Source organism: Solanum dulcamara, chromosome 8, assembly GCF_947179165.1.
Source record: "Solanum dulcamara chromosome 8, daSolDulc1.2, whole genome shotgun sequence".
Taxonomy (NCBI): domain Eukaryota; kingdom Viridiplantae; phylum Streptophyta; class Magnoliopsida; order Solanales; family Solanaceae; genus Solanum; species Solanum dulcamara.
In genome coordinates, this window is record NC_077244.1 from 75,827,360 (window position 1) to 75,848,956 (window position 21,597).

At 34.3% G+C, this 21,597-nt stretch overlaps 3 protein-coding genes and 1 pseudogene across 3 annotated transcripts; 1 reads left to right on the forward strand and 3 right to left on the reverse strand.

The window, feature by feature from the left end:
• Positions 1 to 857: 857 nt before the first annotated feature.
• Positions 858 to 2,216, reverse strand: LOC129900194 (vicilin-like seed storage protein At2g28490; annotated as a pseudogene).
• Positions 2,217 to 2,357: 141 nt separating this feature from the next.
• Positions 2,358 to 3,817, forward strand: LOC129900931 (adenylate kinase isoenzyme 6 homolog). Its single transcript, XM_055976015.1, has 3 exons — positions 2,358 to 2,558; positions 3,206 to 3,351; positions 3,442 to 3,817. Exons 1-3 carry the CDS (start codon positions 2,358 to 2,360, stop codon positions 3,626 to 3,628), a joined length of 534 nt encoding a protein of 177 aa, XP_055831990.1. The 3' UTR covers positions 3,629 to 3,817.
• Positions 3,818 to 4,312: 495 nt separating this feature from the next.
• Positions 4,313 to 6,073, reverse strand: LOC129901453 (vicilin-like seed storage protein At2g28490). Its single transcript, XM_055976636.1, has 5 exons — positions 5,752 to 6,073; positions 5,484 to 5,668; positions 5,301 to 5,381; positions 4,821 to 5,216; positions 4,313 to 4,681 (listed from the first exon to the last, which is right to left on the reverse strand). The coding sequence occupies exons 1-5, from the start codon at positions 6,071 to 6,073 to the stop codon at positions 4,313 to 4,315; spliced, it is 1,353 nt and encodes a 450-aa protein (XP_055832611.1).
• A 10,002-nt stretch (positions 6,074 to 16,075) lies between these two features.
• Positions 16,076 to 18,498, reverse strand: LOC129899574 (LOB domain-containing protein 1-like). Its single transcript, XM_055974581.1, has 2 exons — positions 18,193 to 18,498; positions 16,076 to 16,818 (listed from the first exon to the last, which is right to left on the reverse strand). Exons 1-2 carry the CDS (start codon positions 18,433 to 18,435, stop codon positions 16,462 to 16,464), a joined length of 600 nt encoding a protein of 199 aa, XP_055830556.1. The 5' UTR covers positions 18,436 to 18,498; the 3' UTR covers positions 16,076 to 16,461.
• Positions 18,499 to 21,597: the final 3,099 nt, after the last annotated feature.

Consider the following 21,597-nt stretch of genomic DNA (forward strand, 5'->3'; position numbering starts at 1 on the left):
TTTCAAACTTATAAATGTAACCCAGACTTTTTTATTTATTTATTTATTTTCGTAACCCAACTCAAATCAAGTCACCGGAATTTTTTCCAGCAAGATCACCGATGAACTTAAAATTTGTAGAACTCGAAAGCACAAAGTTCGAGTTAAATTGAAGAACAAAGTGTTATTAATCTGTGTCCAATACACTAAACTAGAATATCTAAATAAAGTGTAAAACGGTAAGTCAAAAATACTTTTAAGATCAAAATTCGAGACCATAGGATTCACTGTGTATTCTTAAGGAATTTAATCCATTCACTTGAGGTGATAATTATTTTTTCCCAAGATAAAACGGATATACATGTTGAAGAAGTAGCGGCACCTCAAACTGTTGAATTCGGTTACTATTAGAGAAAAATGTAGTGTATTAGTAAAAGGGGTTCAAACTTGCATGTGCAAATCTTGCAAAAGTGTCAATGGAACTATTTTAGGAATAAGCTTAAATATTTTTGAGAAATTCATGTTAAACATAAGAGATAAAAATTGGAAGATGATATTTTGTTTTGTTTGTAGTCTAGAACAGGAATCACTAGAACATATGTTCTTTTGTTGTACTAGGTATATAGAAGTGTTGAAAATGAGTCCAGTAATTTTGCCTGAATCAATGGGATTCTTGAACTTATCTGTATACATAGTGTCAAGTGCATAATTACTGTCAGAAACAACATATGTAGACTACCGGAATTTCAGGTTTTCTTACTAATGGTAAAAGAGTTCGAACCATAAACACAATCATGTCAAAAAAAAACAAAATCCGTCTTATTCACGACTCAAAAGGACAATGTGTCTTGTGTCCAACAAGACTACAGTGGGAAAAAAATCAGATCGCATCAAAGGAAAATAGAAAAGAAGAACAAAACAAAGTTCCAAAACTGGCATCACGCTTTCATTCCATAACTCAACTAGAATTCGCACTAAACTGATCAAAAATCATGAATTGCCTTGTCACCAGGCGTAGCTGATGATGATGGAAAGATGACTTGTTCATGTTGAGCATTGGCAATCCTTTTAAGCCTTTTCTCACCAATTCCAAACGCAGCTGCAAATTCTGGCCCTCTCAAGCTCTGCATCAATGAGTTCTTACCCACCAAGAACTGTTGATGGTTCCTTCTTGCTGATGTAGTGAAACCGAAGAACTCAAATGGGCCATTAGTCGAAGCAATTTGGCAGAAAGGGAAATACCTTGGCACCCAAAAAAGTCCCTTCTCGTACTCTAGCATTCATGGCTAAAGTCTCATTTGCATATACAATTTGGATCCTGCCGGTCCCTTTCAACACTACTCCGTACTCTATTGCGGTTGGATTAACATGAGGTGCCACCATGGATCCCTACATTTATAAGTAAAAGATAGATAAATACAAGTTACTATACTTGGACATGTCTACTCAGATTCTAGACCAGTAGCCTGAGGCAAATGTACAATTAAGTCAGTGTGTGCAAACGGTCATTACCGAAGATAGATTGACAGGATAAACGCCATTGCCAGATTGCTGTAGAGAATAATCAAACTCATCCAACTTCTTGCTCCATCCATAGTTGTTCTTGAAATCAGGTTTCCTGTTGTAGAGATTGTACGTGGATGGAGCTTTATGATTCACTCTCTTGACAAAACCTTTTCTATTTAATAAAGTACCATGTTGATTCCTCCTCTTTTGGCTAGCTTCTTTAGCGAAATTCACAATCCTTTTCAAGTGAGCTAGTCTCTTGTGGGGTTCTTGGGCGATATATTTGGACCACATATTTGTGTGATGAGAACCAGATGGATGCACGATTGGTCCAGAAGTTTGTCTGGTCAAAAACGTGTTTAATTCTGATTTTGAGACCTATAGATTTACATAACATTAACTCAGCTTCTTTTTTTCCACTGATAAATGTAGTAAGAAATGGTAAATTCATTCATTTGAATACTCACATTAAGAGCAGTTGATAATGTGTTATGATCGAATCCAGCAAGAATGGATGCAGGATGAATTCCACCGCCAATGAAGAAAGGCTGCAAAATAGTTACACGAGTTAGTAATACGCTTTGGGAAGAGAAGGGACGCTAAGCTAAAGAGAAATATATTAATTGATCATTTTTTGAGAATTTAACTTAGAGTACCTGGAAATTGCAATTTGATGACCATTTCAAATGCAATAAAAGAAAGAATCGAAGGTATAATGTAAACACACTCATTTTAATAAATCAATTAACACTAATTTATTTTATTTTCTCTTAATAATTGAAAATTTTGTATGGACAATCACTCGAGAGTTGACCTGGCCCACCTCTGTTTCTATATTATAAAAAAGCTTTGTTGTTGATCAACTCACCGCAATGGCGCAAAATAGCAGCTGCAGGAAGAGACCTAATATACTTATCACCGGAACTCCAAGCACCGGGAAGACGACTACGGCGGCTTCCCTGTCGGAGGTGACGGAGCTCCGCCACATCAACGTGGGCGACTTCGCTAATGAGAAAAACTTGACGAACGGCTGGGATGACACCTTCGATTGCTACTACATCAATGAAGACCTCGTAAGTCTTTTAGCATTTTCCTTCTCCCTAAAGGAACCAAAGCTCTAACAGGTCAAACCTATCTAAATTAATTTGAATTTTGTATAAGTTGTGTTCTTCGAATGGACTTTGTATACCCAACTAAGTTAATTCGGGATTGAGGTATTGTTGATTGATCAATTGATTTGTATTCTTCAAAGAGGTTTTAAATAAGGATGATCAAGTGACGGAATTTGAGTTTTGGTGATTTTGTTGTTTCTCTATTGTGCACGTTCTGTGCTTTTATGCTATTACGATGGGAAAGAAGGCAGGGCCGCTGGGGAGAAAATTTTCTTATTCTATAGTTACAATTTCAAGTTTTCGCTACCAAATTTTCATATTTCAGGACTGGGGAAATTAGCTTCCAATGAAGATTAAGAAGCACTACACAAAAAATGATCTTTAGCGGCACAATAACTTAATTGCCGCTAAATATGTATTTTTAGAGGCAATTTGCACTTTTTGTAAATGTTCCTAAAGCCTATAGCGATATTGGATCCAATGTCAATTAACTAATGTCGGTAAAGATTTTAGCACTTCTTATTAATGTGTAAATTTGTTGCCGTTAAAAGCTATTTTTGTTGTAGTGGAAATGTGTTGTTATAACTTGCATGATGTTGCTTATCCAGGTATGTCATGCGCTTGAAAACTTGATGAAAGAAGGTGGAAACATCATTGATCATCACGCCTGTGACTTCTTTCCTGAGCGTTGCTTTGATCGTGTGGTGGTGCTTCAAACCGACAATTTTGTCTTGTATGATCGGTTCACTAAGAGGTACTCTTATCAATTGATCCTAACTTTTCCGTTTGTGTGCATCTCTGGTATCTCCCTACTGAATATGTCTAGACCGTTTGATTGTCTCAGAGGTTACTCCGATCAAAAGCTTGCTAGTAATACTGAATGTCAAATCTTTCAAGTTTTTCTGGATGAGGTAAAAGAGAACTATCCAGAGGATATTGTAGTCATACTAAGAAGTGACTCTCTGGAAGATATTACCAAAAATGTGGAGACACTGACCAGTTGGATTAGTAATTGGTGCCCAGTCTTATGACTAAAGTATCATAAGAGATGTATTATAGTCTATAGCATAGTAAGGCTATAAATAAGGTCAAAATTACTTTATGTATATATAATAGATGTTAAATCCTCTTGCTTCTTCAGAAATAGTAAAAGACAACTTTGAATGATACTGTAATAAGCAAATGTGTAAGAACTAAACTGCAACTCCATTTCAAATACATTTTCAACAATAACTTTTCTCAAAGTTGTAATGGTGAAATAACAGTTTTTCCGGTACAAAGTTTGTGTCTTCAGTTGTCAAGAAACTGATCATGCACCTGAAACTCAAATTCATCATTTTTACATTTTGTACTTATTTTATTATACTAAAATTTTATTCATAGCTTTTGGGAGCTAGTGGCTTTTATAGGGATAAATCTAACAATATGCTTTCAAATAATTTCAGCAACCCAAGAAATACCACAACAGGTATAAATGAAATTTCAAATTTTCTGATAACTAATAGCAACAGAGTTCAAACCACGAACAAAATCATGTCAAAAAACCAATCCGTCTTATTCACAACTCAAAAGGGTAATGTGTCTTGTGTGCAACAAGACTATATCGAGGAAACAAAATCAGATCGCATGAAAGAAAAACAGAAAAAAGAATTCCAAAACTGGCTTCAAGCTTTCATGTCATAACTCAACTAGACTAAGTGACCAGGAGTAGATGATCATGATGGCAAAATGATTTGTTCATGTTGAGCATTGGCAATCCTCTTAAGCCTTTTTTCACCAATTCCAAATGCAGCTGCAAATTCTGGCCCTCTCAAGCTTTGCATCAATGAGTTCTTACCCGCCAAGAACTGTGGATGGTTCCTCCTTGCTGATGTAGTGAAGCCAAAGAACTCAAATGGTCCATTCGCTGAAGCAATTTGGCAGAAGGGGAAGTACCTTGGAACCCAAAAAACGTCCCCTTCTCTTACTCTTGCATTCATCGCTAAAGTCCCATTCGGATACACAATTTGGATCCTTCCAGTCCCTTTCAACACTATTCCATACTCTATTGCTGTTGGATTCACATGAGGTGCCATCAGGGATCCCTACATTAACGAAGAAATATAGATAAAACATGTAAGCAAGAAAAGGAACATACAAGTTGCTATATATACATGGACCAGGTTAACTATGATTTTCTTTCACACGTGGAGATTTGAGTTAATGCGTGCAAATGATCATTACCGGAGATAGATTGACAAGATAAACTCCATGGCCAGTTTGTTTTAGAGGAGAATAATCAGACTCATCCAACTTCTTGGTCCATCCGTAGTCGTTCTGGAAATGGGGATTCCTGTTGTAGAGATTGCACGCTGATGGAGCTCTGTGACCCATTCTCTTGACAACCTCTTCTCTGTTTAATAAAGTAAACAGAATTTTCCTCAATGACCATGTTGATTCCTCCTGTTTGGAGCTAGCTTCTTCCTCGAAATTCACAATCCTCTTCAAGTGAGCTAGTCTCTGGTGGGGTTCTAGGTCCATGAATTTGGACCAAGTGTTTATGTTATGAGAACCAGATAAATGCACTATTGGCCCGGAAGATTGCCTGGTCAAGAACGTTTTCAATTCTGATGTAGAGACCTGCCATTTTACATAATATTAACTCATTTTCTTTTCTCCACTGATAAATGTTGTAAGTAATGGTTAATTCATTTGATAATTTACATTAAGAGCAGTTGATAATGTGGTATGATCGAATCCAGCAAGAACTGATGCAGGATGAATTCCACCACCAATGAAGAAAGACTGCAAATTAGTTACACGAGTTACCAGGAAACTTTTGGAAGATAAAGGACTTTAAACCATTAATATTAATTGATCAATTTTTGAGAATTTGACTTAGTGTACCTGGAAAGCATGCCATCCCATGGATCCTGAGGTAATATCAATGCTGCAAATAATGTGAAGTCTCTCATTTTTAACTCTATTCTCCAAATAGAAAGTTGATCCAGCAGGAATCGTGTACACGTCGCCCTGCTTTAAACTCCTTTCCGCTAATTCATCCCTATAGATGTGTCCAACTCTTGCTTCCCCTGTATTCAATTCATAGAAAATTAAAAAACCTGGCTTATATTTTAATTTTATACGATGTCAGCGCTATTGAAGTGAATTTTACCATGGTGAACAAAGAGGACAATATCAGAATCGAGGTACTGAGGGATGAAGAGGCTATTGGGTTCCATGGAGATGAAACCAATATGCATTGGACTATGGAGAAATGAACCCGCTCGATACCCACCCTTCACCATTCTCATAGACCCAGCATCAGTTTTCACAACATTATGAAACTGACGCAACAAGAACCATTTCTCTCCTTGTGTCCTTGGCTCGCTTTCTTTTTCTCTCTTTCGCCCTTCATATTCATAGCCACAAACAAAAGCTACTAGTGTTGAGAAAACTACAAGTACTAGAAGCAACAATGTCCTTCTATTTCCCATTTTCAACTTGTTACACAAAAGCCAGTTTTTTTTTTTTTGTACAATATAGATGAAGGATGTGTAGTTGTTTATATAGAGGGAATTGTGAGATTTTAATGGAGTTGTTGTCAACCATGCAAGGTTTTTAGGCTTTTTTTCTGGTGTATTATAAACGTTCAGATCCTGAAAACTGTATACTGAACCAAACGGAGAATAAATCATTTGGAGAGCTTGAATACAGAACCAAATGATCATTTTAGCGAAAGTGCAATTTGATGACTATTTCAAATAGAGAAACGATATAAGGTGTATGGTTTGCACATAAACTAAACTAATTTTAATAAATCATGAAATAGTACTCGTAAAATAAGGCATACAGAATAACATATATAATATAAAACATTGATATACTGGGAACATCTGAAAAATAGGAACATTATGCCTTACCTTTCTTATATCGTTATGTCTACCTTTTTTGGATCGTCATACTATACTGAACATGCTAATTTATCTTATTTTCTCATAATAATTTAAATTTGTTAACACAAACATTAGAGAGTTGACGTAACAGTGAACGGGTTTATTGCCAGTTTATGGGCCACATGGTGAAACGTATCCTGGCGAAGCTACGCAAAAAGTCTTGAGGAGCAGGGACTTGTCATACCCAATGAACTGGACAAACAAAGGACCCAAAGTGAATCATTCGGACACAAGCCCATAATAATCTGACCCGACAGTAAACTACTAGAGATTTATCGGGTCATTCGCATAAATGTCCCTATATTGTGGTAGTCTTTATTTTATATTGACCTTTAATTTTTACCTTTCAAAGCTTTAAGGAACTAAAAAATAGCAGGAAAAAAAAAAGTCAAAAATACCCCTGACAGCCAACAATAGCTTATAGTGGACACTCTGAACACGAAGTAAATCAATCACAATGGGAATAAAAAAAAATACAGTATATATTTTTTTTCCCATCTAATTTCATTTTATGCAAACATACGTATTCTTTTCAACAAATTCTTCTTCTTATTTTTCCAAGTGTTTCAAAACATACACAAATCTCTTTATTAATTAATTGTCACGTTTCTTATTACATTTTCGAATACTAAATACTTCGTTATTCTTGGTTCCAGAACCAAACATAGATGATTCATATTTACGCGTATACGAACTAATTAAATTGACATAAAAAGGAACAGTAAGCACTTCTTTTCTTCTTCTTAGGGATAACATAAAAGAGAAATATTTTATGTGATTGCACGAGCTGTGTGAAAAGTGATTGTGTCATTTTGATGATGTAACAAGCAATGAATGATCATCCACACACTTTTTTTCAAGTGTCAAAACCTAAAAGTAAAAAGTAAAAAATTGTCGACTGATAGAAGAGACAAATTAAGCTAAAAGATGACTACGCAAGGAAGAAGACGTTCACTAAGGATTCATTAAATTTGAATTTGTGTATTGTAAGATTTAAGTTCAGATTTATATATTGTGAGATTCATTTTTTGAAAATAGCATTTTCAATAAAAAAAATTAATTTTCAATAATTCAAATTCAAAATTTTTGATTAAAATTTAAAAAAATAAATTATTTTATCATAATCCATATCAGATGTTTAATGTTTGTGACATTCATCTTAAATTTATTTTGGAGTATGCACGGCAGATAGTCAACTTACAATTAACTCTGTCGGTTTTACATAGTGGCAATGTTGTGATCTAAAAGTACAAAATCTAAGAAGATACCAGAAAATGACAAGAAAAAAAATCTTAAGTTTGGAGATATAGATTTGAAGTGATCGTTTAACTATACTTTTCACTAGTCGTGATCCTTAAAATTTTCCCAACAAATATTACTTTTGATTACTGTTAAATAATTTAACAATGTCTAATTAATATATGTGAAAAAGCTAAAATTTAACCAAACATTAAGAAAATTCCCTCAAATGCTAGAAATTGCAACACAAAAGTTGCACTAGACACAAAAAAAATTAGAAGTCGCACCTCAAAAAATTGTGTCCACTCTAATAAATTTAAAAATAAAAAATAATAAATAAATAGTAGAAACGGCAAAATATACATTTTCAAAAGTAACCCCGTAAATCCCTTTTTCGTTATTTTCTGTCAACTAATTAATAATCTTACCAACAAAATTTCTTAATTATTTAAAAATGATCAAAACTATTTAATATTATATTTAAGAGACTACTTTAAACCGAGCTATCTCCAAACATAATGAATCAGTTTTGTTATTTTCTCTAGACTGCGCATGTACATTTCTATTCGGAAGAGACATACACATGACATAAGTAAAAGGAATATTGCTGAAAGGAAATATTGCCACATAAACCAAGAGTTACCAACACGCTGCATGATGAAGATCATCAAAAGATTTGATAATTTCATTGAAGTGATAGGCCAAAAAGAAAATAGTAATATAATTTATACAAATATGTATAATTAAAAGAGAGGATATATTTATTTGGTCAACTTATTAGACACTTACGAATATGCATAAAAGTTTTTTTTAAAAAAAAATTGAATTGAAAATGCTTAGTAGGGGCACTTTATCATTTATCTAGGTGCTCGATTAAATCATACTTTAAATATTTAAATAAAATTTATTGACAAATTTAAGAAATTGAGTGTATGTTAAGCCATGATTAATTTGACATGCATTCTCACTTTAATTAAGAAAATTAAATTACTTGATTTGATATAAATAGTCGGATTATAATTCAAGGATAAGCACTTACTAAAGTAGGAAATTAATTAATTCACTAATTAATCACTTGATATGCAATTTGACAATTAGTCTCTGTGTAAGCACATGAGTTTCTACTAATGTTCAGTTTTATCATCTACTCCTTTTAAGAAAAAAAAACCGAGATAATGTTAATACGCGTTTAAGGGAAACATAAGCCATGATTAAACTCAAAAAGAAACAAGAAAAAGCAGGACAAGGGAACGTGCATTCTCGATTTGGAGTTGACAGCTAAATCTTTTTCCTTTCTTATCCTTAATGAGATACCTCCAAAATAAAACACTGACCCTTTATACATTCCTTCCCTCTAAAAAAATATTATCTTATATTTCGTCGTATTTTTTTTTTAAAAAAATATCACATTATCTTTAAATATAATTTGTTTTTAATTTTTTTATAAAATAATTTATAGCTATAATTTATTTTAATTCACAATTTTTTTTAAAAAAAATTAATTCAAACTTCGTATTCAGTCAAATACAAAAAGATAAAGTAGAAGAAGAATTGGATCTGGCCGCCAGAACTTTAAGCAAACATGCCTGTTCAGCTAGGAATCCGACAAAATTGGCAGTTTTTTTTTCTTCTAGAATTTGACATCTGCTGGATTTTTCAAATTTCATTTAAGATTTACTACTTACTAGCAACTGTTCAAAATAATGCAGGAATCCCTACACCTATGGATTAATTAAGTAAATTAAACCAATAATAGTGACTTATGTCTTCACATTATTTTTAGTTTATCCCTACTTTAATTTATACTCCTTCAATTCGTCAATGATAAGAAGAAATGATGAAATGATTGTTTAGCATGTGTTGAAGACAATCAGACATATATGTATGATAGTATGATTATCTTTTTCCTTTGTCGAAATCCATCATTGACCCTTTAAAGTTGGCATCAATTTTCACTTAAACACTTAAATCAGGAGATGTTCAATTTAGACACCTTATGTAAGGATCGAATGTGTCATCTTAGCACTTTTTACACAGTTGGCACTTCGCGTATTTTCCACCCATCTGAGGCGCGTAGAAGCTCTTTTTTAATCTGATGTGGCATCATACTTGGCCTATAACGATAACATCTCTCTCATCTATGTATTTATACCCTTTCTTTTTCAATTTTGCCCTAATTCTTACCTTCTTTCTCTGATTTGAAAAAAAAATCAGTTTTCTCTCTTCTTCTTTGTTTTTCTCTCTTTCATGTCAAGATTCTCCTACATTTCTATGTCGAGCTTCTCCAACTCTTCCATGGCCTCTTTGGATGAATGTCGATATTGTAAATGTGGTAATGAAGCACTATTAAAGACTTCTTGGACCCACTATTAAAAATTAATTATATAGTTAATTGTGGGCTTCTAATTTTTTTTTCTAATTGATTTTGTAGAAAATGGGTGGCTGTGATTTTTTTTATTGGTATGAAGATCGACGCCCTCCTCAAGCAAATAAGGTGATCTAGAGTTGGTTGAAGAAAGTCAATGCTTTGGGTTGGTAATGTTTGGAATATGAAGATTGAAGCCTAATTGTTAAAAGATGAAATTACCAAACTACACATCTTTTATTATCAATACAAGATGTTATGTATCAACCACAATTCAGTTGAAAACTAATACAACAATCTTTAATGTATCAACCCTTAATCTGTGGAATATGACGAATGGTTATGTATCAGCTATTCTCATGTATCAGATGTGATTTAAGAGGAAAGTTTACGTATCAGCTATTCTCATGTATCAAGCTTTACTGTTTCTGATACATCTACAACCTATATCAATACAAGATGTTATGTATCAACCACAATTCAGTTGAAACTAATAAAACAATCTCCAATGTATCAATCCTTAATCTGTGGAATATGTCGAATGGTTATGTATTAGTATTCTCATATATCAGATTGTGGTTTAAGAGGAAAGTTCATGTATCAGCTATTCTCATACATCAAATTGTAGTTTAAGAGAAAATTTTATGTATCAGATTCTCATGTATCAAGCTTTACTGCTTATGATACATCTACAACCTATATCAATACAAGATGTTATGTATCAACCACAATTCAGTTGAAAACCAATACAAGAATCTTCAATGTATCAGCCCTTAATCTGTGGAATATGTCGAATGGTTATGTATCACCTATTCTCATGTATCAGATTCGAATTTAAGAGGAAAGTTTATGTATCAGCTATTCTCATGTATCAGATTGTAGTTTAAGAGAAAAATTTATGTATCAGCTATTCTCATGTATACTGCTTCTGATACATCTACAACCTATATCAATACAAGATGTTATGTATTCATTATTCTCATGTATCATATTCGAATTTAAGAGAAAATTTTATATATCAGATTCATATCTGATTATGTTATAGAAATACTATGTGACACAACACTGATGATTAATGGTAAGTGAAAAACGTTAAGTATTGATTGAAAGTGTGGTTACTAGTTTGACTGTTGCTTATTAGCTACAACTTTACGAGCTTAAATGAAGCTTTCTGTAACTTTATTAGCTGCAATATTTACAGCAAGTTCTCAAAACCTTATAGGAGGTGATGTTTGCCCTTTTCCTACCAACAAGAGATCTTCAACCTATCATTATATCCTCCTGGTGAACTTTATTAGTTTGGCAAGGTTTGATATCATGTACAATCCTCAAAAGTGTTTACTACGTGAAATAGCAAAAAGTATTCAAAGCTGGTGCTGTTGTTACTTCTTCTTTTGGTTTGTCATTTGCTGCAACTGGGAGGTAGTGACAACTTCTCTATTTTCTATCTCAAGCCTCTAGGCTTAAAATCAAGGTCTATGCTTGTTGAACTTGCATTCTTAAAATTTGAACCTGTTGATAGAATTCTTTGACTTGAAGTCCCTAACTATTTTACAGAAAAAGAGAAACCAAATTTAGTAAGTAAGCTACACTTGTGAAGATTAGTATGTAACCAAAGGAGAAAATAACATACGTAGAGTATTTGGGTTCCACTTGCACTTGTGAATATGTCAAATCCAATATTACTTTATCCACCATATGATGGCTTCTTTGTCCCCCTCTTGCAGAATCTTCTCCAGTTGCAACTCCTCCTCTCTTTTGTCTAATAATCTTTTTTCTCCTCTGATGTAGTTATCTTGTTATTCCTCTTGTAAAATGAATACTTGCATCCACATATGATGGTGGTTGACTTGAGCTTGTATCATTCACCATTTTAATTCTACTTGTATCAGCACAAACTATTGTTGAAGAAGCATGCTTGCTTGATGTTGTTGATGCAGGTTGGCTGAATGTTGTTGGTTCAGGTTGGCTGAAGTTTTTTTGGTTCAAGTTAGCTACTTCCTTGTGAGCTTTGACTAGTAAATTGTGAATTATGGGTAGCTGCTTCTGAACTTTAACCAGCAACCTGAATATTTAAGCATAAAATATATATTTATTAAAAATTCAATAAGTGATTAAAAAAGACACAAGCAAGTATAAATTATGTTACCTTGCAATATCTTTTATTATGACCTTGTTGTTTACACATGGAACAAGTCTGTTTCACCCTTTGTTTGGACATTTTTTTATACTTCTTTCTCGGTTCATCATTATCCTTTCTTCTATTTCTTGCAGGTCTGTCAGGCATTGATTTAGATTCAGGAGGTTCAATCCTTGGATTGTTAGTTTCAGGCCACATCTTCATATTTGGAATTGGTTGGATGAAATGACTATAAGCCTTTAAGAAGGTATCCCTTTTATACCAATTCTCCACAAGAGGTTCAGGCTCCTATTCTATGTGGCACAAAGCAGCAATAGCATGTTGGTATGGAATGCCTCTCAGTTGCCGAGTTCTACAACTACAAACTCTATCAGCCAAGTTAATTGTATGTTTGTACTCCCTTTCTCCAATCTCAAACCCAACATCAGCGTTTCAAAGCACCTTGCATGTCCTAGACTTGTCATTATTCTCCTCTAAGATAAGTCTAGCCATAGGTGCAATATCAGATATCCAGGTGTTGGCAAACTTAATCATGTCCACAGTTCTTGTCATTATCTTTCTCCTAATTTCCTCCAACATGGTTATTATAGATTTGTGTCTACATGTTATAATCCATGAGTTAAAGGTCTCACACATGTTATTTTCAACTACATCACATTTGGAATGCTCTTGAAAGAATGTCCTAACCCATGACACTTTTGGATAATGCAATAAGTCAGCACAAATATTCTTACCAAGTTTACTCATTTTATGAAGCTCATCCTTGAACTTCACTTCAAAACTTGCTTTTGAACATCTCCAGAATTATTTTCTCCTTTCCTCTCCCTTTCAGGTTTGATTCTAATTAGACCAAATATGTCTAGCACACCTTCTAACTTCAGCATTTGGTAGCAGTTCATCAACAGCTGCATGAAAACCCTGCAAGGAAAATAAAATACAATTCAATACTTAATAGATATTTAATAGCTTTAGCAAATGTAATAGGTAATTATCTTTTGCATATCTACCATCACAATAAGACCCTGTCCAGTACCCAACTGTAGATCCTCTTTCAAGTAATTGATAAAAAAATTCCAACTATGCTTAGTTTCCTTATTTATAACTGCCCAGGCTATAAGAAACATCTGATTGTTTCCACTCTTGTCAGCTGCTACTAGAAGTTCACCCTTACAAGCACCCTTTAAGAAATATCTATCAAATCCTATTATTTTTCTACATCCTTCCCTCCACCCTCTTTTCAATGCATACAAGCACATATAGAAGTATACAAACAAATTCTATCCATTTTTAAAAAAAAACAGAATTATCAAGATTGGTCTGTTTTATAACCTCAACATAATCACATAATCTTGCAAATTTCATATTCCAATCACCCATGGATTCTCTAAGAATCATTAGCTTTGCCTTGTAATATATGGTCCTACCCACATACAATCCTAACTTCTTCCTGCACAATTTTTGTATTTCCCAAATCTTTATGGATGATTGTTTAGTTATTTCATTGTTGAATTTGTTTGCTAGAAATTTACTTGTACACATTTTGTTCTTATTTGATGGAGAACACTTATGTATAGGATGGTAGTTCTTGATCAAAAAGTTATCAGAATCTCTATCAATTACACTATAACATAACCATTTGCATTTTTATTTGAATTTACATTTAGCCCTCACTCTATGAATTTCATTAGGCCTTAACTTAATCTGATAATTATTTTCTACTACATAATTTGCCAAAGTCTTTCTAAATTGTTTAGCATTTTTAAAAATCATTTCAAGTTCAAAAATAGCAACTTCACACTCAGAATCATACCTGACCATTTTACTCTTCCTTCTTCCTGGTTGATCAACACCCCTAACAATTCTACATCTAACACATCTGCGTTATTATCACTATCACAGTCTGAGCTATCAATATACTTTTCATCTCCTTCTAATTTGTCAACATATTTATCCTTCTTATTTCTTCCAATATCTTCAAAGCTTCTATCAATCCCAGTTTCACCTACTAGTATTTCTTCAGGTACTTTCTTTTTTCTCTTAGGATTAGAATTTCTTTTGTTCCTCCTTTCAGATCTAAAGGATTTCAATTCTTCATCAATATCTGAACCTTCTTCATTAGGAATGATATTTACATCTGAGTCACTATTATGCAGATCTGACTCATTGACATATGAAACATCTTCAGCCTTATTCACATCTGAAGCAGCCTCATTCTCCACATTTTCAACATCAATAGAGTCTGGCCATGCTAAAAGACCAGCTGGAGTTGACAATTTCTCTAACTCATTAATTTTATGGACCACATAAACATGAAATTCATCACATCTATTAAGTCTTTCACATAGTCTAACAATTGAATATCATAAGTAACTTGGACAAATTCATTGTTAATTTCATTTTGACAGTAAAAACCCTCTCAGATTTGTGTACCCAAGGTCTTTAGTGTATGAAAGAAACTCGACAAGGCTAAAATGATCTTTATCAATGGCAACAGCAAATACATCTATTTCTCCTCTGTAAGTAGGGTTAGGGTCTGCGATAACATGACCCCCATGATGAAAACATGTCAATATATAGTCGTCCATATCTCAAAAAAAGGATTCCAACATAAGGAAATACTCAAAAAGCCCCTTACTTTATCAATGCAATTTTCAAAAAAAAAACTAGTTACAAAATGCTAAAAGAGAGTGAAAACAACTAGAACATACACTTTTTTCTTCAACAAATGAAACATGCAAACACAAGAAATAGTTGATAGAAATGTCAAAAAGCCTGGATTGAAGTTCACCCTTACAATCTCCAACACTTGATTTCAACCTTTAAACCTGGAAATTGGCAACATAAACTAACATAACAATTAGTACTAACTAAGAATTGAATGAAAATCAAGAAAGATTGAACTTTCATATTCTTACCTAGGGTTTTGATCGGTGAACTGAAGAAGATGGGGTTTTGAACTGAAGAGAAAATGGAGTTGAAGATCAACTTTTGAGCATTTAAATTTAAAGCTAATATGACGTGCAAAAAAGACAGAGTTGACATGATATAATTGGTCAACTAATCCATGTGGACGAAATTATAATACACGCGTTTGAGTCCAACAACAGATTATTTAAAGAATATCAAGATGACACATTCGACCCTTACATAAGGTGTCTAAAATGAACATCTTCTGATTTAGATGTCTAAGTGAAAGTTAGTGCCAACTTTAAGAGGCCACCGATGAATTTCACCTTCAAAGTTTAACAGTACAAGAAAATTTCACTCGTATCAATTTATTGATTTTACTTTTTCTTTTAGTCTTTTTTTTAAAAAAAATCAATAAGATCCAAAGGGTCATTTTATAAATAAGATTAATAAAAAGAAAAGTACATAGCTAATTCTGCTCTTTCTTTTTTAGTCTATAATATAACACATTTTTTCTAATTTGGCAACTTTTTTAAATCCAACATCCGTGTTTAATATCATAAAATTAAATGTTTTTCTTTAGCAATTATTACTAGGATCTGTTTTTTTTCAAAAAAAAAAAATAGGCTTAGAAAGAGCAACTTGAATTGGTGTGATATGACGTTAAGTGACAAGACATGGGTGAACATTTCAAATGTGGACAGGCAGGCACTGTGGATTTGAAAGACTAAAAATGTTAAGATTCAACAAAGCCAAGATAAGTAGAGAGTCAAATGTTTCATTTTGAAAGGGAATTCACATGGAAAATCAGTTTGATGTAAGCTATTAGGTGACCAAAAAGTTTGGCTTAATTAGATTCAAATATGAAGTGGGAATGGACTTACAAGAAACAAGAAATATAAGAACAACTATCTTTTTTACATAAAAATTAAACTAGCATTATTATAAATATATCTATCAAGATCTCCTTCATATTATATTACAATTTTGTTATCCTCCACTATAACCTTCTAGAGAGTTAATTGGCTCCCATGACTATATGTAAACACAGAGGCAGATGAACCCCGGTTTACTGGATTCAGTTGCATCCAGTATTTTTGATACGAAGCATAATACATAAAATAATAGTAAAGTTTTAACATAACCTATAAGATATTTCAAAAGCACAATAGTGAATTCAATAAACAGAACTTAAAACTTGAATCAATCAAATTTAAGTTCTAAATCTGCCTCGATAAGTGAATGTTCCAATTTGAGGAACATATAATCTTTTTTTAATCATGTCCAAAGAGTCTCCAATAAAGTCCCATAATTGTTGTTCTCATCTAGGAAACTCGTGTTATTTTGGGTGGTGCCATGTATAGTACTATTGGTGAACTTGTCCAAAGATTGTTGGGGTGATGGTGGTGGAGATTGTCCAATTTCCATGTAAACAAAGGCCATGAGATTAGCTTGTTGGCATTGCATATTGATAAGCTCAGCTTGTGTTTTGGCTAATTGTGCTTGTAGCTCATTTATTTGCTTTTGAAGTTGACAAATTGCACCAGCAGAACCATAGACTGGATCCCTCATCCTAGCGTTAGCCTCGTACACCATGCTACTTACAGCATCTGCTCTTTGATATTCTGGCAATTCCTAATCAAAATTGATAAAAAATGATTTTAGAACAAATCACCCGCGTTCACACAGGATCTGGGGTAAGGACCACACACTAAAAGGAAGTAATGTAGCGTGTACGTAGTCTACCCTAACCCAAACATCAATGGTGGTTGATTATTCCAAGCTTCGAAATTGAGAAAAATGATTTTAGATTTTTCAATCAAGCACTAAATTAGTAACAATTAAAGGATAGTTTGGCGCACAAAACATCATAGGGTGCAGGTAAGATTGCACACCAAGGGTATTCTCCCCCTTTTGTCATAAGGTGTGGTCTAATTCTGAGAAAAGAAATTCCTATGTTTAGGTCCCTACTAAGCTGTAATGTAGGGTCTATTCTAATGCAAGCAACTGTAACATATCCAACTCACAACCTATAGCTTACACGAAAATAACTTTATCAGTACTCCACGGCACTCTTCATTATATGTCCAAAGGCACTCTTCAACTTCATTATATATCCAAAGGCACTCTTCATTATATGTCCAAAGTCATTACTTGTCTATAGGATAAATGGAACCATGAGAGAGAAGAGTATATATGATTCTTCATTATTTGACACGAAGCCATGAGTAGCTGGTAGCAATTTTTTTTTTCTTTCTGGAAGCTAAGAGAAGTCAATGCAATGCCCAAGCAAAAAATGGAAAAGAACAGTAAGTGGGATGTAAACAGAAAAAAGTTTCTTGACCAATAATTTATAAAGTAGATGTGGTTGTTGGTACTCATTGTAATATATCCAAATGATTTGAAAGCATGTTGCCCTTTAAAATCAATTCCCTCCTCTACAATTCGAAGAGCAACATTAGAATTTCACTATCAACAATTATGATGTTAGTTTGGATAAATAATTATATAGTTATTGGACTAATTTTTCAAGTTGCACTTTTGGACTACATTAAATAGTACCACCTAATTGGTCCGGGCATTAAATAAATTAAATCGTACGTGTTAAAACATGTCTCCCTATATTTGCCTATATTTTCTAACAAATGCACTGATTTTAAATACAGGGGCAGAGCTAAGCGGCGCAAAAAAAGTTTACTTCTGTTGTGTTTACTTGGAGGGAGAGTAGAATTTTGAGAGACAACTAATGGATTATGAATAAATTAATTATGCCTAAGATTTAATTTTTTCATATGATGTTCGAGTCAGATACACACATAAGGCAAGGTGTTAAGTCACATATGGATGGGATGAAGAAAAAATGATTTAATGAACTTAAATAATCCTCCTCTAACTTGATGTATACAACATAGATAGAATCCACCCACTTAAATTTCAAAATAAGTGGGAAAATTGACATAATTAATAAAAACAGGAGCAAGTAATTAACAAGTGTAAATTAAAATGTACCTGCAAGAACTTGATAATATTGCTAGCACCAAAAACACGATGAGCAATGGTGAATTTTATGGGTTCATTGGGAGGAAAATAAGGTGCCAACACACATTTCTCCGCGCATCTCCGCCGTAATATCTTACAGGCAGCACAAGGTGTAGCCACAACCCGCGGTGGAGATGGGGAGTTATGTGGCGGAGATACGGAGCTAGGAGACGACGGCGTTGTGGTGGTGATTGTCGTGTTGCTGGACTCCATATTTTTTAATTTGTAAAAGTGTACGTGCAAGGAATTAAGAAAGCAGAGAAAGAGGAGAGAGTACAAGGGCTGCTTTAAAATTGAGTAAGTGAAGTCAATATTTATAAGCCAAGAAACGAGCGCCGGGGGAACGCGAGGGGGCGGGGGGTGACATCAACACTTTTTAAAAGATTTTTTTTTTTTTAGATTAAATTATATACATTGACAATATAAAAATATTTTTATATTGAAGACAGGACGCATCGGGCCATAATCAATTTATCCGAATTCAGTATATTCGACGTGAAATATGTATTTTAAATTTTACTTTATGTGAAAATCAATAAAAGTTTCAGTAAATATATTTAAATTCATAATATTAAAAGTATAATGAATTTAGTAATAAAAATCTTAAATGTTATACTATCAAGTTAAAAATCTTAAATTCACTTTTGTTTGCAATGTTTCCTAATAATAATTTGTCATTTACCATTTCTTCTTCTTTTTCCTGCATGTGAAAGCTCGTAGGATTAGCTTTGATTTTGGTTTAGCCGATTTTGAAGAATCAATTACTACATTAGCCAATTTGGGGTTCATTGAGAGGCAATTAACACTTTTTTTCTCTAATAAATTAGGAAAGTAAAAAATAAACCAATGAGAAAAATGAAATTTGGAAATTCCTATTCCTAAACATTCAAGGAAACCAAAAGAAAACAGGAAACGATTCCAATTCCTACATAGAAGGAAACAAAATTTACTTCCTATAAATTCACTTGCAATGCCTCATAGTTCCTCCCATTTTCGTTCAATTGAATCAAAAATCTGTAGTAGAGTCTCAACCAAAGCAGCAGGAAATAATTTAGAGAAACACCACCAATCAAGAATTGCGATAATTTCAAAGGCAATAAAAGCAGTAGCATTCAAGAAACAACAGATAATTAAAATATTCCAAGAAGGTGATGAAGTTGAAGTGGCAAGTCAAGAATACGGCTTCATAGGTTCATATTACACAGCAACTATTATTTCTTCCGTTGGTGCTTTTCACTACAAAGTGAAATACAAAATTTTGTAAATACGCACCATTAGATTGCAGTTTATCAACCACTCACAAGACCACCGAGATCTTCGACTTAGCTCCCAAAGGCCCTTGTTTTTGGCAGGAAGAGTTCCAGCCCGCAAGGAACCCCATCTCGAAACCAGCGAGTTGCCTAAAACCTCCCGAAAAAGGCAAGAGGAGCGTCCAGTCGACTCATCTTGCTTGGAAGTCTTAAGAATGCAGCAAAAACGAAGGTTTCCTCTACAGTCAATTGTGGAAAAAGCACAAGGAGATTTTACTCGTTGGTGTCAATTGGGCGGTCTGTGGACTTTTGTTGCTCTCCATGGAGCAGAACTCTTGGCCTTACGAGACGCGGGCAACAGAAAGCTTTCGAAGTCTTGATAGCCCCTCAAACGACTTTCTCAAACTAATACTGCAGATCGACATCGGTGCCCTTGCTTGGTGGGTCGTTAAGAAATTGTTACTACACGGGAGGTCCGTCCTGTGCCACCTAAACAACATGAAACATTAATGCCCCATGACAAATTTTGTCTGTACGATATAGATGATATATTTTCCAACAATGGATGGTGGCTCGGATATATCACTGGAAAAATCGGACAAGAATACTATGTCTACTTCCCTACAACTGCTGATAAAATTGCATATCTATTGAAGATGATTAGTTGTTAGTTATTAGTTGTTTGTTGGTTGTTAGATTGGTTGTTAGTTAGCTTAATAGTTTGTTAATAGTTTGTTAATAGTTTGTTAAGATAGTGGGGCCCACACTAATTAAGGGTTGTATATGTACAGGAAAAGATGGATATTTTTGTACATAGTTTCATTTCCAATTTGGAGAAAATCAGAGGAGCCCTAATTTGCTCTCCGCCTCTCTCTTCATCTTCATCACTTCTCTTCATCTCCTTCTTCTCATTCCTTCACAGGTTCCATTGATCATCGAACATGGTATCAGAGCAGGTCACCGATTGAAGACTGGAGCTTATCGAAGAGAATGAGATTAGCCGGAGAAGCCTTAGAAGCTCGGAGGCGACGAACAGTGAAGAAGAAGCAGTGAAGAAGAAGCTGCAAAAATGGGAGATCTTTCGCAAGGTGAAAGAATAGTCATAGAGCATGGCCATCCCTTGTATGTGCACCCATCGGACACTTCGGGATGTGTTCTAGCACCGGTGAAACTCATCGGATCTGAGAACTACGGAGTATGGAGCCGAGCTATGAGAATCTCGCTTCTGGCTAAGAAGAAGCTAGGGTTCGTAACTGGAGCGTGCAAGAAAGAATCGTTTGATGAATCTCTCCACGAACAATGGGAGACGGTGAACGCGATTGTGCTCTCGTGGATCATGAATACAGTGTCGGAGAGCTTGTTGAGTGGTATTGTATATGCATCAAATGCACATTTGGTTTGGGAGGACCTGAAGGAAAGCTTTGATAAGGTGAATCGAGTGCGAACATTTCAGGTACACACGGCCATTGCAAATCTTAAACAGGGAACTAACCCGGTGTCAATGTACTTCTCAAAATTGAAGGAGTTATGGAGTGAGTTTGATTTGATAGCCCCTTCTCCAAATTGTGGCTGTCCAAAATCTAAGGATTATGTTGAGTACCTGCAAGAGCAGAGATTGATGCAATTTTTGAGTGGTCTGAACGAATCTTATGATCAAGCTAAGAGGCAGATTTTGATGAAGTCCAATGCACCATCTGTGAATCAGGCTTATGCCTTGATAGTGCAGGATGAAAGCCAACAGTTGAATGCAGAGAAATCTATCCCAGTAGCAAAGCAAGTCAGAAGAAATGATAACTATAAGGGTGGCATTTCATTGTTCTGTGAAAATTGCCACATGCGAAATCACACAAAGAAGGATTGCTACAAGCTAGTTGGATATCCCTCAGAAAGAAGCAACAAGGCTAACAGGAGGGACAACAACTATCGTGATGGATGGAGGAGAGATAGGTACAGAGAAGGGCACAAGCGGAATAACAATGAAGAGTGGAAGAAGGAAGCACATGCTGCTCTAGCTAACAATGCAGATTGTGTCCAGGAAAGGCATGCTTGTAAGGATGACAATGAGGGCCGACATGTTGATGGCAACAGAAGAAGTGATTCAGAAAATCAGTACAAACAATATGGC